The sequence below is a fragment of the Hipposideros armiger genome, unplaced genomic scaffold (assembly GCF_001890085.2).
Source record: "Hipposideros armiger isolate ML-2016 unplaced genomic scaffold, ASM189008v1 scaffold_819, whole genome shotgun sequence".
In the NCBI taxonomy this organism is placed as follows: Eukaryota; Metazoa; Chordata; class Mammalia; order Chiroptera; family Hipposideridae; genus Hipposideros; species Hipposideros armiger.
This window is the reverse complement of record NW_017732169.1, coordinates 164,829-179,545: the sequence shown is the minus strand read 5'-3', so window position 1 is coordinate 179,545 and position 14,717 is coordinate 164,829. Positions and strand designations below refer to the sequence as shown.

The following is a 14,717-nucleotide window of genomic DNA, read 5'->3' as shown; positions in this document are numbered from 1 at the left end:
CATAAAATTGCATCTATTTCTGCCTAGTCTTAAATCGATTTATAAGCTACACAATGCTTTACTATCTACCAAGGTTACTACTCCTCCCACTTAAGCTGTCTTCGAAATTTTCTTGGCCATCTCCCCTGTTTATTCTTCCAGATGAATTTAAAAATAATTATATCCAATTCTAAAAGGACTCTATTGGGATTTTCACTGTAATTATACGAAGCCTAAAAAAATTTTTTTTGACATCTTTACAATTTTAACTTTGCCATCCAGGGAAGTTTTTCTTCATTGAGGTTTCCCATATTTCTCAACAAAATCTGGTCATTTTCTTCACATAGATCACTGGCATTTCAAAGAAAGGTTATTTCTAGGTAGTTTATATTTAGGTTGTTTTCTAGTTGGGCTATTACTGGTGCATGTAGGGAAGCTTTTTAATTTGATGGACCTTCCAGTTGACATTCTAATTGTCAAGGCATTCTTTTGTTTCCTCCTGCAAGTACCACTCCCAGGTCTGCCCTCTGGAGCTAGACAGAGTATTATAAAACCACTTCTCCTTCTACAGGAGAAATTGTGATCTCTTTGGAGACTGCTATCACGTTTCCCATGAGCCTTCTTTTGTCCTGGCTGAATAACCCCACCTGATAGGAAGAAAATAGGATTTGAGAACGTCTCAAGTGACGGGTGGACAGGGGGAAGGTTAGCCTAGAAGGTGGGGGGCCAGTGGAAATCCGAGCTTACAGGCTGTGAAGATGGAAAGGGCCAAGTCTGAGAGAGATTTCAAAAGAGGAAACATTAGGACACGTTGACAAACCGGATGTAAGGAGTAAAGGAACGGGAAGAAGAGTCAAAGATGACTTTGAAACTCCTAGCCTGAATCGTTGAAGAGTGATTCTCTCTACTAAGAGAAAGTGTGAGAGATTGAATGGGGGAGATAGTTTGGAAGGAAGTCAGTTTTGGGCCTTCTGACCCCGAGAGGACAATATAGCCAAGGAGAGAGGCCTGTCCTATAGACCAGTTGTGAGATAACAGAAAATGTATATATGGTCTCTGTCCCTGGTTCTTGGCACAGAGTTTCTAAATCCCTTGTCATTTCCTTTCCTAAGTGATAAGAACACTAGGAGTATCTTTTGTTCTAATGTTTGGTCTTTGACCCTACTTCCTGACAAAGCTCCTAAATTCCTGGGGGTTGGGTGATAGGAACATCTTTTGTTCTACTGAAGAGCCTGGGTGGCTCCTGGAAGGGAGCTGGTCACCAGAAAGACCAAGCCATGATTAGAAGCTTGGGACTTTTAGCCTCACCCCCACACACACACACCCCGCCCCCCCTGCCCCCCCCCATCCTCCAGAGAGTAGGGAGGGGCTGAACATGGAGTTGATAATGGATTATGCCTACGTGAGGAACCTCCATAAAATCCCAATGGTTGAGGTTTGGAGAGCTTCAGGTTTGGCAAACACATCCACGTCAGAAAGGTGACACACCCCAACTCCACGAGGACAGAAGCTCCTGCACTCAGGACCCTCCCAAGCCCCATCCGATTTATCTCCGCATCTGGATGTTCACCTGTATCCTGTATCACATCCTTTAACAAGCCGGTGAACCTGTATTTCCCTGAGTTCTGTGAGCCTCTCTAGCAAATTAACCAAAGCCAAGGTTGGGCGTGGGGGTGTCACGGAACCTCCAATTTGTAGCCTAGTCGGACAGAAGTCGTAGGCAACCTGGGGACCTACTACTTGCGGTTGGCATCTGAAGTGGGGGGCAGTCTTGTGGGACTGAGCCCGTAACCTGGGAGATCTGACACTATCTCCAGGTGGTGTCAGAATTGAGTTAAATTGTAGGGCACCCAGCTGGTGTCACAGAATTGCTCATTGGCGTGGGGAGAAGCCCCCACACATTTAGTGACCAGAAGTGTCAGAAGTGAAGTGTTCTGTGTAAGTGGTACAGGAGACGCACAGACGGAAAGCTGAGTTTTTCCTAAACACCAGTGTTTTTCACATTTTTTCCCCCACAATAATATAGTTTACACAGCCAGCCAGTTCACACACAAACACACATAGATATAAAAGATATCAGGGTCTCTGAACTCCTACAGACACCTGCAAGTTTGGGCCTAGAATACTGGCAAGAGGGGCAAGGCCTAGGTGTGTGACCAGCACTGAATTGATGGGTTAAGTCTCAAGGACGCATGCCTTCCTTCCCCGCAGCTGTCTGGGATCCTGTGGTCTAAGACTTGATAACCAACAGTCTGTCAGGAATTAATGACCCTGCCACCATCTACCCTCAACCCCATGTTCCAGAAGGCCCCAGAAGATTCCAGCAGGAAGGCCACACACATTTTAGAGTTCAAAGTCGGTCTCTCTGCTAACGCACAGAGCACAGGGAGCTAGAAATTGCTCACCTTAAAAAAAAAAACATCTCCTTTATCCTCAGCCTGGATACAGGTTTTCCTTGAAAAAGGAGCTAGAGCATATTTAGGTCTCCAACTTTGAGTTTCAAGGCCACAGTGAGTAGAATCGGGACAGGGAAGACAGGAAACCATTTCTCCTTGCAAAGCTGGAGTCCTAAATTGAAGTGTAGAAAAGAGGCCAACAGCTCTAGGCTAACATCAGTTGGGTCGGAGCCCAAACAAACTCAGGCCCAAACTCCCAACACTTGGCTCTGAGGCATGAGGGAGCCCAGGGGATTGTCAGAGGCCCCACAGAAACCAGCAAAACAATTTGAAGAAGAGCCAGTTAAAGAGAGGTGTCTGCCCCCGGGGACATTAGCCTCCTCGGTCTAATTACTATGTCAGAGCATCTTTCCAGAGCAAATCTTGGAACATTTCATAGGGAGACGTTTTTTAAAGAGATGAAAACGAGCAAATCCACTTTTGGCTTTAGAAACTTAGTTTTAACGAAGTCCCAATGCACCGTATGGTCGAACTGCCACGTCCCTATCAGGCTTTTTTTCTGTTCAGGGAAGGGGACCGACAAAGAGGTGGGAGGCCAGGGCAGGTCAGTTGTTCAGGAGGGAAGGAGCCTCGGGCAAACTGCTTTTCCCACGTTGGACAGATGCTCCGGGTTTACAGGAGGCAGCTGCTGAGGACGGCGTGTCTGGGCAGCTCCCAACACTCAGCTCAGAGAAACTGGGCTTCATGGCAAAGGTCCCAGGGAGCCAGACCCAATTCCCCTCCATGGAGGAGTTGGCTTTCAAATGACATAACCCAGGCAATAAAAGAGGCCACTGAAGGCAGCTTCCCACACCCTTTCTCAGGCCCTGTGCCGTATCTCGTTCTCCTCAGGTACCCGTCCTCCCTAACCGAAAAGGTTGCCAAGATAAAAACTACCTTCCTCTCCATTGCTTTCTCCTCCCAGAACCCCTGCTCCTTTCGGTGGCCATACTCCTAAGCTCTGGGAAGACTGCACCAGAGGCACTTTTTTGTCCCAGGAACCTCTCAGTGACCTGGTGCTGGTGTCCAGAGCGTCTCCAGAAAACCTGATTATCTCCAACCCGGATCTCTGCTCATCCCACGAGCCCTAGAGGCCCAGGCTGAGAGCCTCTCTTTCCTGTGTGGCAGCACACTCCCTCCTGTCTTTCTTCAGCCTGGCAAGCCTTCTTGGCACCGTCGGCAACCCCACCCTGCTTCCACCTTCTTAACATTCTGAGAACAAGCACAGTCTAGATAGACCCACGCCAAGCACGAGTGCAAGAGAGAGAGAGACCCCGGGACCTACAGGAGACACGCCCAGCTCTGGAGCAGGCTTCCAGTGCATTCTGAAACACAGAAAAGAGGGCGACGGGCTAGCAAGAAACTGGCCAGGGATGAAGGAGGTTGTAGGTCTAGTTTCTTTGGTCCAGGGAAGATTCGTGTCAATTCGGCTATGTCCCCATGGGGCCCTGCAGTCAGCTGCATTCTTGGCAGAAAGAAAAAAATCATTGGACGAGGTGAATGATGCCCAGAGATAGCCCAACACGAAACGCTTAAAGAGCTGCAGTCGGCATTCCGAGAGCGCTTTTCGTTTCTGCACAGGACATGGCGTTACTACTCATCTACCTCTGGTGCTCATCGGTAAATCTCTAATTGCAGAATCTGTGCTTCTGACCAGTTCTTTTCCGACTGAGGACACACAAGGCAGGGTCAGGGATCCCACAAGGCCCCACCCCAGACAAGGTCAAAGCCAAAGTCAGGGGCCACCTCCTCCCACAAGGACTCGGGCCACGGAGCTGAGCTGCTTAACGGGGATATCCTAAGTCCTCTGAAGGTCACCAAGTCCTCACGTCACAATGTCTGCGACGTCCGGACCCCACCTCCCAGATGTGGACAACATGCCCATCTTCCAGAGGCACTAAAAGTATGTTCTTTCATCCTCCCTGAGAAGTGAAAAGAAAGCAGGCCAGGAGCTCAAATAGACACATTAACATAATTTATTGAATTCACCATACAAAGAATAGGCCACAGGACAAATATCAGAACTGGAAAGGCCCATGATGACCATCCGGTCTGAACCCCTTGTTTTATAAATGAAAGAACAGCACAAAGAAACCTGAAAGCCATTATGGACAGGCCAGCAAATAATGCAGACACACGGACTTAAGGCTTCCCGGTTTGAGCCAAATAGAACCTAAAGACTTAATCTATGTTGATTTTTAATTTCTCTGCATCCTACGGTACCATATTCTGATGCTTAGCTCCTTCTTGAGGCTGCAGGAAGGACCCTAAAGAAAACACCGTGCGTGGCAGGGTGATTCAAAGCCAGGAAAATAGACCGACTACGAAGCAGAGGATCAGAGGGGGTCAGGGGAAGAATTCAATTCCTCCCCAAGAGTCCTGACCACCCTCTTTCCCCAAACAACATGCATGCAGACCGGCTGCCACAGGGGACATGTACGTGCCTTCTGGAGGTACAGTCAGGTATGGAGGCGAAAGGGGAAAAGAAGCAGGCAGAGGAAAGTGAGAGAAAGCTTTCTAACAATGTCATTCTGAAATGAAGGCCAATGTCAAGACACTCTTCCCAGTGTCAAGCACACCTAAACGCAGCAAGAGAAGGCTGCAGAACTCTAGGACTGCCTCCGTCGTGAGACAGATGCAAAAACACCAATAACTTAGCAAAATAAATACAAAGAGAGTTTTGCTGAGATAGATGTAAGCCAGTGAAAACAGTTTTTAGGCTCTGAGTCAGTCGAGAAGGCTGGGGTGTGCTTTGTACTGAATCTCAGGGGAACGGCCCTAAAAGATTCTGTCACACGGAGCTCTCCGGGCCCTACAGAATCTCTGCTAAAAGGTACTTCCTGAAGGTACATTCCCTCCTCCCCAGAATGACAGGCTGGCCCGTCAGGGCTGAGGAAGCCCGCAGTCTACCTGACGGAGGCCTGGTCAGCAGAAGCTGAGGGTGGATCAAGGAGGAAAAACAGTTTGTTGCTAAGCACTGAGCTGTGTTTGCGGAAGGAACTTTGTTCCCCCAGGACACTCTCCAATCACTATGGACACCTGTGCCTCCAGCTTCTAGGGCTGGGGCAAGTCTTGTCACCTCTTCAGCTCTCCTGACCGGAAGAGGGCCTGGCTTCAGGGCCAGCTGAACTCCAGTGTACAACAGAAGGGAGGCTCTGTTAAGAGAAAAATAGTAACTATGGAAACAAGGGCACCGCCCCGGCTTCTGCCAGCAGGATGCGTCCTCCCGAGGGCCGCCGTGTCCGGAGGAGGCGCTCATCCTCCATCCACCCAGCACTCAGAAGACAGGAGTTTGGGGGACGGTGGGGCACTGCCCCAAGCCCCGAGTGCAGCCAGGTAACAGTCAGGAACCCAGAGTCAGTGCTAACAGGCTAGAGAGGCTTCTCCACAGGCGAGAGGCGGCATCAGTCTTCATCACTTCATGTTTCCACCACTCGGATGAGAGGCATGGGCTTAGGGCTGGGAGGCTTGGCTATCCTGACGCTGCAAAGAAAATTGGAAACACTGAGTCCGGGGTCGTTGAGCACCCTTCACAGAGCCGCCCCTCCACGCGTGTCTCTGGAATTCTACACTTCAGAGCCAGCTGAGCTCTCCGCTTCCAAAGGCTTTGAAACAGTCAATATCAGGGACATTTAAGAGAAGACCTGGAGATGGGACTTTGGTCTGGTGGCCGGGGTGATGAAAGCAGAGGGGGCAGGGAAACAGCTGAGAAGTGGGTCTGGCTGGGAGTCCGGATTTTTTTTCAGTCTTGGACCTTTTTCCTTCTCTTGAGGAAAAAAAAAAGACCCTCTTCCTAGAAATACACTTATGTTACACATACACAATTCCTGTGCGCAATTTCAGGAGGTTCATACACCTCTAGCCGCTGTCTGTGGGCCTCCTGGGGGTGGTGGCAGCAGGTTCTACTCTACCCTAGTTAGAAAACGGTTTGGGTGGATTAGAGAGACGGAGAGAATAAAGTTGGGATTTTGTTCCCATAGCTCCCTCTTTCCTTCACTCCCTCTTTGGGCCCCACGCTGGACACACCCACTCACCTGCCCACATTCTCTGTCTTGGCCCAGGTCTGGGTGCTGAAGTTGCCATGGCTGATTTGTTTCTCTATCAGGTGTTCCATCCGGTCGTGCATCTCTAAGTTCTGTACCACAAGTTATGAGGTTAGATGGGCCCTTTTCCTGGCTTGCCAGTTGGTCATATTTAACTATCAATAGCTCATCTGGGTCTCTCCATCTGTTTGCGCTGCTGTTGCCCACACCCCTGCCATGCATGCCACCACCAGGCCCCCTCTCCCCTCCCCTCCCCTGCTCCAAACTGCTCTCTGCCTCCAGGCCCCTTCCCTGAGGATGTGTTCTCTCAATAGCTCTGTGCATCACGGATCGTTTCTTGCATATCCTCTCTCTAGTTTCCTGTATACCATGTCCTAGCATCAGCTGAGATATTTACTTGCCCTTTTCATATGCTATTCTATAACGTATTATTAGATCTTTTTTTTTTTAATGTATTTTATCTCTAAGTCTAGACTGCAAACTCCCTGAAGGTCAAACAGCCCTGTCTCTCATTTCTTTTTATTTTCTTCACACAGTGGCTGCTGCGATTTTTAGGTCATTGACAGACAGGAAGGTTGTCTGAGGGAAGGCAGAAGTTAGACTAGGAGGCACTCAGCTAAGCGAGCCCATCGCCTCAGCCATGGAGAAGAAGCCACCTATCGAATGCCTCCTCCTTCAAAGCCCACCCAGCTCCACTGTCACCTTCACTGCCAAGCCCATACTCAGAATCAAGAGCTCGTCTCCACGCTGCCAGGGCGTGGGCTTGTACCAGAACACAGCCCTTCCGGGTGGGGACAGGTCTTTCCACTGTTAGCAACTCCCTGAAGGTTCTCAGACGTTTACTCAGCTGAACCGAAGATCAATCTACCATCCCAGACACTCACTTCCGAGCAGCGCCTGAACAGGATCAAGACCCCCCACCCCCACCCCAGAACCTCTCCCTCCCTCACGTTCAGTCTTCTCAAGAGCCTGCTCCCTTTCCAGGGCCGCCCGGCACACACACCTCTGCTTCCAGGTAGGCAATTTTCTCCTTGAGTTCCTGGATGGTGGTGTCCTTTGTCTGGATCACAGCTTTTGAATTCTGGAGCTGCAAAGGTGTGGGAGACGCTGGAGTTCATTTTGAAATGACTCATTATACACTCATCGAATTTCGCCCCGCTGCCGGAGAAGCCCGCAGAGATGCAAGGCAGTTTGCACCATTCACACGGCTTGCTTGGCTTTTCTATAAAAGCTTTATCTCAGTCACTATGAAACTCTGGATTATTCTAGGTATGGGGGTAGGGGTGCAAGGGGAACAGCAACCTGATAATCCAAAGAAATGGATAATTCAAAAGCCATTCCATTTGTCTTGGGGAAATACAAATTATTTATTCACTTAAGAGATATTTATTGAGGCGGCCAGTTATTTCAGCTGGTTAGAGCGCAGTGCTCATAACAGCAAGGTTGCTGGTTCAATCCCCACATGGGCCACTGAGCTGCACCCTCCACAACGAGATTGAAACAACTATCCGATTTACTACCTGACTTGGAGCTGGTGGGTCCTGGAAAAACACACTGCTCCCAATTAAAAAAAAAAATTACTGAGTGCTTACTATACGGCAGGCCCTGTTCTGGACTAGGGGTCGGCAAACTTTTGAGACGGAAGAGCCGCCAAGGGTCAGCAACTGTGGCTCGCGAGCCACATGCGGCTCTTTGGGTACGTACATGTGGCTCTGAAGTAAAATTGAAAATTAAAATAAAACTGTCATAGTTTTATTTATAAAATTACGTTACATTTTCATTATTTGTAAAAATATATTTATGGCTCTTGAATAATTTTTAAATTGTTGTGAGGGACAGGACTGGCTCTTCCAGGGGTCGGCAAACTTTTGAGACGGAACAGACCCAAGGAGCCGTATGTGGCTCGCGAGCCGCAGTTTGCCAACCCCTGTTCTAGATAATGAGAACCAGCAGTGACTGAAACAGAAAAAATCCTAGCCCTTTTGGAGCTGACATGCAGCTAATATGCCCTCTCACTTGGAAGGTCTTAAATTCTCAAAACAATTCTGCAGATCGGTGTATCCTGAGGATGCCACCCTAAGACTCAGGCGGAGGAAATCTGCCTCGAGGTACAGGGCTGAAAACCTGCACACAGATAAGTGCGCCTATTGTGACGTAATTGTTCATTCACCATCTCTCTTCAAAGCGTAAGAGAAACTACCCTTTCCTTCTTTTCCCATTGGAAAGCCCGAAGGCAAATGACCAAAAATAAGGGAGAAAGGCAAATCCCAATCATGCAAACCTAATGACTGGCAGCCAGAGTGTTTCGTGAGACACTTAGGCACAGAAGCCCAACTCCCAGGAGAATCAATAAATAAAAGGGTAACCCCGAGGAGCAGCAGGGTTAGACTCAATGCGGCGCCTTCCTGGGGGTGGCCCGAGCTGGGCAGGTGGCCCTGCTCACCTGCTCTATCATCTGCCGGACTTTCCGCTGCTGGCTTTTCAGCATGTCATCCAGGTGGTGAATCTTCTCCCGCAGCCCAGCCACCTCCTTTTCCAGGGAAGCAGCCCTGGGGATCAAGGTCAGAAGGCTGAGGCAAGCAGAAGACATACTTTCTCTACCCCCAGAAAGGGCCTTGGGCTCGGGGTTCCATCCGGGGTGATCTCCTCTGCCTGACTGCCCAGTGCTTGGCGCTAAGGAGCAGGTGGGGAGGACACCTTAGATCACCCCAATGGGATGTCCCTAAAGACCACGTAGACCAAACGAGGAAACTGAAGCTCTGAAAGGTGAGAAGGGATAAGACAGCCTGGCTAGCTCTAGAGGGCAAACTAGAACCAGCAGGTAGGTAGGGGTCCCAGGGAAGCAGTTCTTAGGTAGACACAGAAGACTTTCTCATAACTGAAGCGGTCAGAAGTGGGCTGCCTCGTGTGCAACAAGCTCCTCGGTCCTGGAAAGAGGAGCTGGGGTATGACATCCAACCCCACCAAGCTGGCGGCAGGGATTTTATATCAAGAGAGAGATCACATCTGAGGCTCCTTCCAGCCTCTTCACTCATGTCTGCCTCTACGTCTCCAGATGCTGCTTCCTTTGCATCTTCTGGGCAAACTGGGCCAACATGGCCACAGGTCAGGCAGCTGGGAGAGTGTCCTGGAGCTCAGACCTCTGAAGAATTCTGGTACCCAACACTCTTGGGTTCTACCTGTGGAAGCAGACAAGTGCCCGCTGCCAGCAGGTGGGCAGTTCCGGGGCGCGGTGAGGTATAATGTAGTCTGAGCCCCCCAAGAACCTTCTTCCTAAGCTTCAAAAATTCTAAGTTTCCACTCTCAGCTCTCCAGAGCCGTCTCTCTCTGTCTCCTTTTATTTAGAATGTCAGCATTTATGAGGCAGGGTTATCACTTGCCATCCCCCAGCCTCGGTTCGGGATTATCTGGTCCTCTTTGTTTCTCCTGCTCCCTCCTCTCTGGCCTGCTCGTGAGCACCCCACCGCGGGGGAGGACAGAGTGCCGAGTTCCTTAAAACAACTCTTGCGATGAAGTCGAGCCAGAAAGAAGGCTATACGTCTGCACGTTCCATGCTAGGCAGGCCTGGGTCATGGTTATCTCAAAGGAGAGAAAATGCCCCCAGCAGGTTGAGGGGTCCAAGAGCCATGGATCGTGTCTGTTAACCTTGGAATTCCTTAGAAGGCCCTTCAGGTAATGTCTGTTGAAGTTGAAAAGGTCCAACTCCTACAGTGGAGATCAGACCCGACGTGCTGATGTTAAATTTGATTTACCCTTTGCGATCTTCTTTATTAATTGCCAACGGCATAAAGAATTTCCAAATTCTTAAAGGTCCAGAGTGGCCCAATCTTTGCTCTGTAGGTGTCACTGGTCTGAGGCCTCTGATCCCTTCTGATTAGAGGGGATCTGCAAAACCATCTAACCTCAGGGTAGAAAAGATCTCAGAAATCCCCTCTGTGCCACTAGACAGGTAGTTCTCAGTTTCTGAGTCGGTTCTGTATTTCTCCGCAAAGCTGCTCACCGTATTTTTCATCAGCACAACTTGTGAGGAAGTTACCCGACTTTACTCTCCAATAGTTTACAGTCAGTTGTCGTTTGGGGAGAAGAAAGCTGTAGCGTGACACCAGCCCATCCACACACAGGGTCACGACCTGTGGGATGATGTGCGGCAACGGCAGATGCTTTTCCAGCGCTCATTTGACCTTGGCTCTCAAGCCATAAAAGCCTTTTCTTGAGAATGTCACTCCATGAAAAATGAACTCCCCAGAGATGGCAGCCTCCCAAGCAGTCGATCCCTGGGCGGGGTCCCGTGGTGAGCAGGCACAGTGTGAGTCAGAGCTGGAAGATCTGACATCAGCACCAGCTTCTTCCCCAGGTTTGGCCACCCTGAGAGCTGCAGGCTGCAGGGCCCGCCCTCCCCTCCCAACACCCCAGCTGCACAGGGAACAGGGCCCTTACTTTTCTTGTTCTGCTCGGCAGTCAGCATTCTTGCTCCGAAGTTCCTCAAGGGCTGTCTCCCCTTCCCTGACCTTCGCCAGTAAGGTCTGATGCTCCTAGAGGGGCCGAAGGAAAGAAAATCGAGGGTGAGGGGATGCCAACAGTTTCTGTGACAGTTTGGAGGTGAGCTGGGTACTAGGGCTGGAGCTCAGCCCCTCCTGGGACTGGGACAGCTGCCAAGAGCAGCAGGCCCAGCTGGTTTGATGGGGTGCCCTCCCCCCTCAGCAACAACCCTGCCCAGCCTCAGCCAGCTGCCCGGAGGGAGAGCCTGGCCCTGCCATTACCCAGGCCCAGCGGCCAGCGATGGCCGCCAATCCCTCAGAAGCCAGGCTGAGTGGCTCCTCTAGGGCAGCTGCACCAGAATCCGCTTAAATGGAAATGGGCGCAACTCTAGTGAGCGAGGGCTGACGCTGATGAGAAAAAGGCCTTTTCCTCCTTTTAAAGGCTGAAAGGTGCTCGAAGGTAGTTGCCAAAGGAAGCTGCGAAGTGTGCTTTTCTGGAGCTGCTCAGAGAAGGAGAGTGCGCACGGCCGTGTCAGTGGACCCTGGGATACCCAACCCCGGGTAAGCACGTGACAGGCAGGGTCCAGCCCTTACCGTCTCCATCCCCGACAGGCGCCTCTGCAGCTCGCCCGCTTCCATCTCCTTCTGCTCCAGTCGGTCCTCCACTCTCTGCAGGGCTTCCTGGCTCTCCTCTGCCTCTCTCCGGTATTGGCTGAGTGTGACCTAAGACACAGCATGGGGACGTGTGAAGTGGGGCGAAGAAAGCGCAGATGTGGATAAAAACCTTAGAAAAGGGCCCAGGAGCCTGGGCACGGTGATGGGAGGAGGAGGCAACTCTGGTAAGCACCCTGCCATCCCCCATCCACCACTCTGGGACCACTCGGGTGATGAGCAGGTCAACTCCACGCCCAGGGTGCATCGGCACAAAGTGGGTGAAGCTGCACTTCAGAGCGACACCTGGAACCCATAAGCATCACTCTCCAATGGCTGACTTCAACATATCCTCGCGTCCTCCAAGGCCACCCCAGGTTAACCCAATGCCGTGGCTTTCCTACAAATGCAAACACAGGGAAGCCTGGGGGATGGGGGGTATCTCCACACCCTTCCTTCTGTACCCCAACTCTTCCTCAGCCTTGCTTCAAGCCCTGTTGCAGCCTACATACAAAGGCCAAGGGCTACGAAGCACCAGGAAGAATTTTTATTTTTTAATCTGAGATGACGAGCTAATTAAGAAAGGATAGAAGCAGATTTTAGGATGAAAAAGGAAACAACTTGCCCCTTTCCCTCTCACATGCATTTTGCCAACTCCTAATTATCCTTCGGGTTTCAGCTGAAGACACCCTTTCTTCCAGGGAGTCGCCAAGCCTGGAGGAGGATCCCCCACAGGACACATATTACCCTGAGCCTGGCCACTCGTGTGCACTCCCTAAGTAGGCTATCAGTTTCATGGTGGCAGAGATTCGAGCACCCTTACATTTCCAAAGCTCAGCACAGTACCCAGCACAGTCACTGCTCGATGAAACGACAAATAGAACTGATGCTCATTGGGTCCAACCCTCTCCTTTCACAGCTAAAGGTCAACCGACTTATTCAAGGTCACACAGCTAGAACGCAGTTAACTCCATCATCTGTTTCAATGCTTTCCAGTTACCTCACGCTGACCCTGCCATCCGTTACTGAAAGAGAACCCACGTAACCTCTGGGAAGTCTAACTGGCCCTGGGAAAATAGAACACCAACAGCCAGTTTGTCCAGCTCCTCCCAAAGTTATAATCAGGGAGGAGAAAGCAAAGCTCAGGATGATGAGAGATGGGACGTGTCCACACTGCACACCAGCCTCGTCCACAGCAGACTCGCTGCAAATCCTTCCTGACAGCAACAGCTAGTAGAACAGAAAACCCACGCTTAATGGCAACCTGTTTTCACGGTAACTGACAACTTTGCCCTTCCTACTCCCAGGTTCATAAATGTAGGCCAGAGAGTCCAATTCGTTAGGAGATACCGAGAAAGCCATCAAATGTCCCACGTTAGCCTGGAACAAGCCAGCCCCACAGGCAGAAACTTAAAATCAGGCCTCTCATTTCTGTACATAAACATGGTACTCAGGTTGATGGGTGCTCGGAGCACGGCGTCAACAGGCTTTGGGCCAATTCTCACACCTCACGGTAGGATCACAAGGGAAAAAGAAAACTATGCCCCCTGTCACAGTTGTCCCTGTAGCTCCAGCCAGCCCTGCACTAAAGGAACCTCTTCATAAGAGAGGGTACCAACCCACCCCAACAGTGGGACCAACCCAGGAGCACTATGCAGGTGGGTGCTGTGTACCATGCGGTTAAAGGGCAGCCCCTCCTAAGAAGCTAAGGGCGTGTTGCTACAGCTATCAGCGGCCTTCTCAGGACACCTTTGCTCAAGCTTTGAGTCCTCCACATGTGGCCAAAGCCGACAAGTGCTACAAAGTGCCTCTCAATGCAGAACTTTCTCTCCAGAATTCAGCCTGGTCAGTGCTGCAGTCTCAGCCTCCCCTTCCTCCTGTTCTACTCCAAGAGGGTAGGGAACAGCTGGTCACCAAGCTGACACATCACCAACCACATGATCCCAGTTGCAGAAGCTGAAATAGATGCGGCAAACGCCTTCACTATACAGCTACTTGGTCCTAAGAGCAAACTAACCTTCGTACTGCCCGAAGACCAAACCTCTCAGGAGAGGAAATCCTACCTGCCTGTTATACTGGTCACTCAGAAAAATACAGAGAGCTTGTATTTCTAAAATCCTTCAGAGGAGTGAATATATTTACATATATTATCTCACTCAATCCACACACCAAACTCATGAGGGATATCCATGACCGCTTTTTACAAAAGTTGAAACTGCTGCTTAGGGAGGTTAAATTCCTTGTTCAAATAAACACTTCGACTGCATGAGAAGCAGCCAATCCGTCTCCGTGCCTTTCTTCCTCACCCTCAAAACTTCTCTGTCTCGTGAAAGACAAGAGTTCAGGGCGGCCTTCCTCTTTCCACAGCTCCCGGCATGCCTGGGCAGGGCATAATCCTATCATTACATATTCATGACATAAATGCCTTACGTGGGGATGAATAATAGCAGATAACAGATAGTTAATCTCACGCAGAGTAGTTAGAAACACCACCCAGTGTTTGCTCAGTGTACCTCAGGTTAGACTCAAAAGAATTTTCTGGAAAAGTATGGAAGACTTCACACACTTTTAATAGTGGGGGGCTTTCACTTTCTACTTAGACACTTTTGTAGTTTTTAAATCTTCTATAATAATCTAGTATTACTTTTATAACAATAGTTGAGGTATTTGTTCAAGACCTCAAAGCCCTGTGAAGTTAAGCCAAGACTAGATGTGAAGTCCCCTGACTCCATGGGCAGAGTTCTTTCTACAACCACAAAGATCCACCCACTCGTCCAGTCGACATGAGGTGCCCACCTTTTGACAGGTATGACAGGCACTGAGGATGCGGTGGAGAACTTGACAGCAACAGTCCTCGCCTACGTGGTGCCTGAAGCCCAGTAGTTCTTATTGTGGTGCTTAGCAAAACAACTTTTGAATGACCCGCTCTCCCAGACCAGCACCACCGTTCAACTTCAGTAGAGCTGACCTTTGACCTATGGGCTAGCCTTGGACAACAAAAACTATAAACATCCAGCAGAGGGAAAAGCAGACAAGAAGTGTCCCAGGCATCAAAGTCTAGCCTCCAGTTGATGGCACCCAGCCAGAAAGACATGAAGTCCACCCAAGAAGGTTGCTGGTAACTGTATCCA

The 14,717-nt window shown here is 50.1% G+C and overlaps 1 protein-coding gene across 2 annotated transcripts in view; it reads right to left on the bottom strand.

Annotated features, from left to right (window-relative positions):
• Positions 1-4,372: 4,372 nt before the first annotated feature.
• The window catches only part of TUFT1 (tuftelin 1), a 36,793-nt gene continuing 26,448 nt past the window's right edge, over positions 4,373-14,717 (bottom strand). For both annotated transcript variants that reach the window (XM_019628936.1, XM_019628937.1), the window contains 6 exons: positions 11,530-11,658; positions 10,895-10,989; positions 8,901-9,006; positions 7,461-7,544; positions 6,449-6,549; positions 4,373-5,897 (listed from right to left, as the gene is read on the bottom strand). In XM_019628936.1, the coding sequence (XP_019484481.1) occupies positions 5,834-5,897; positions 6,449-6,549; positions 7,461-7,544; positions 8,901-9,006; positions 10,895-10,989; positions 11,530-11,658 (579 nt within the window). In that variant the 3' untranslated portion in view covers positions 4,373-5,833. The remainder of the gene's footprint in view (positions 5,898-6,448; positions 6,550-7,460; positions 7,545-8,900; positions 9,007-10,894; positions 10,990-11,529; positions 11,659-14,717) is intronic.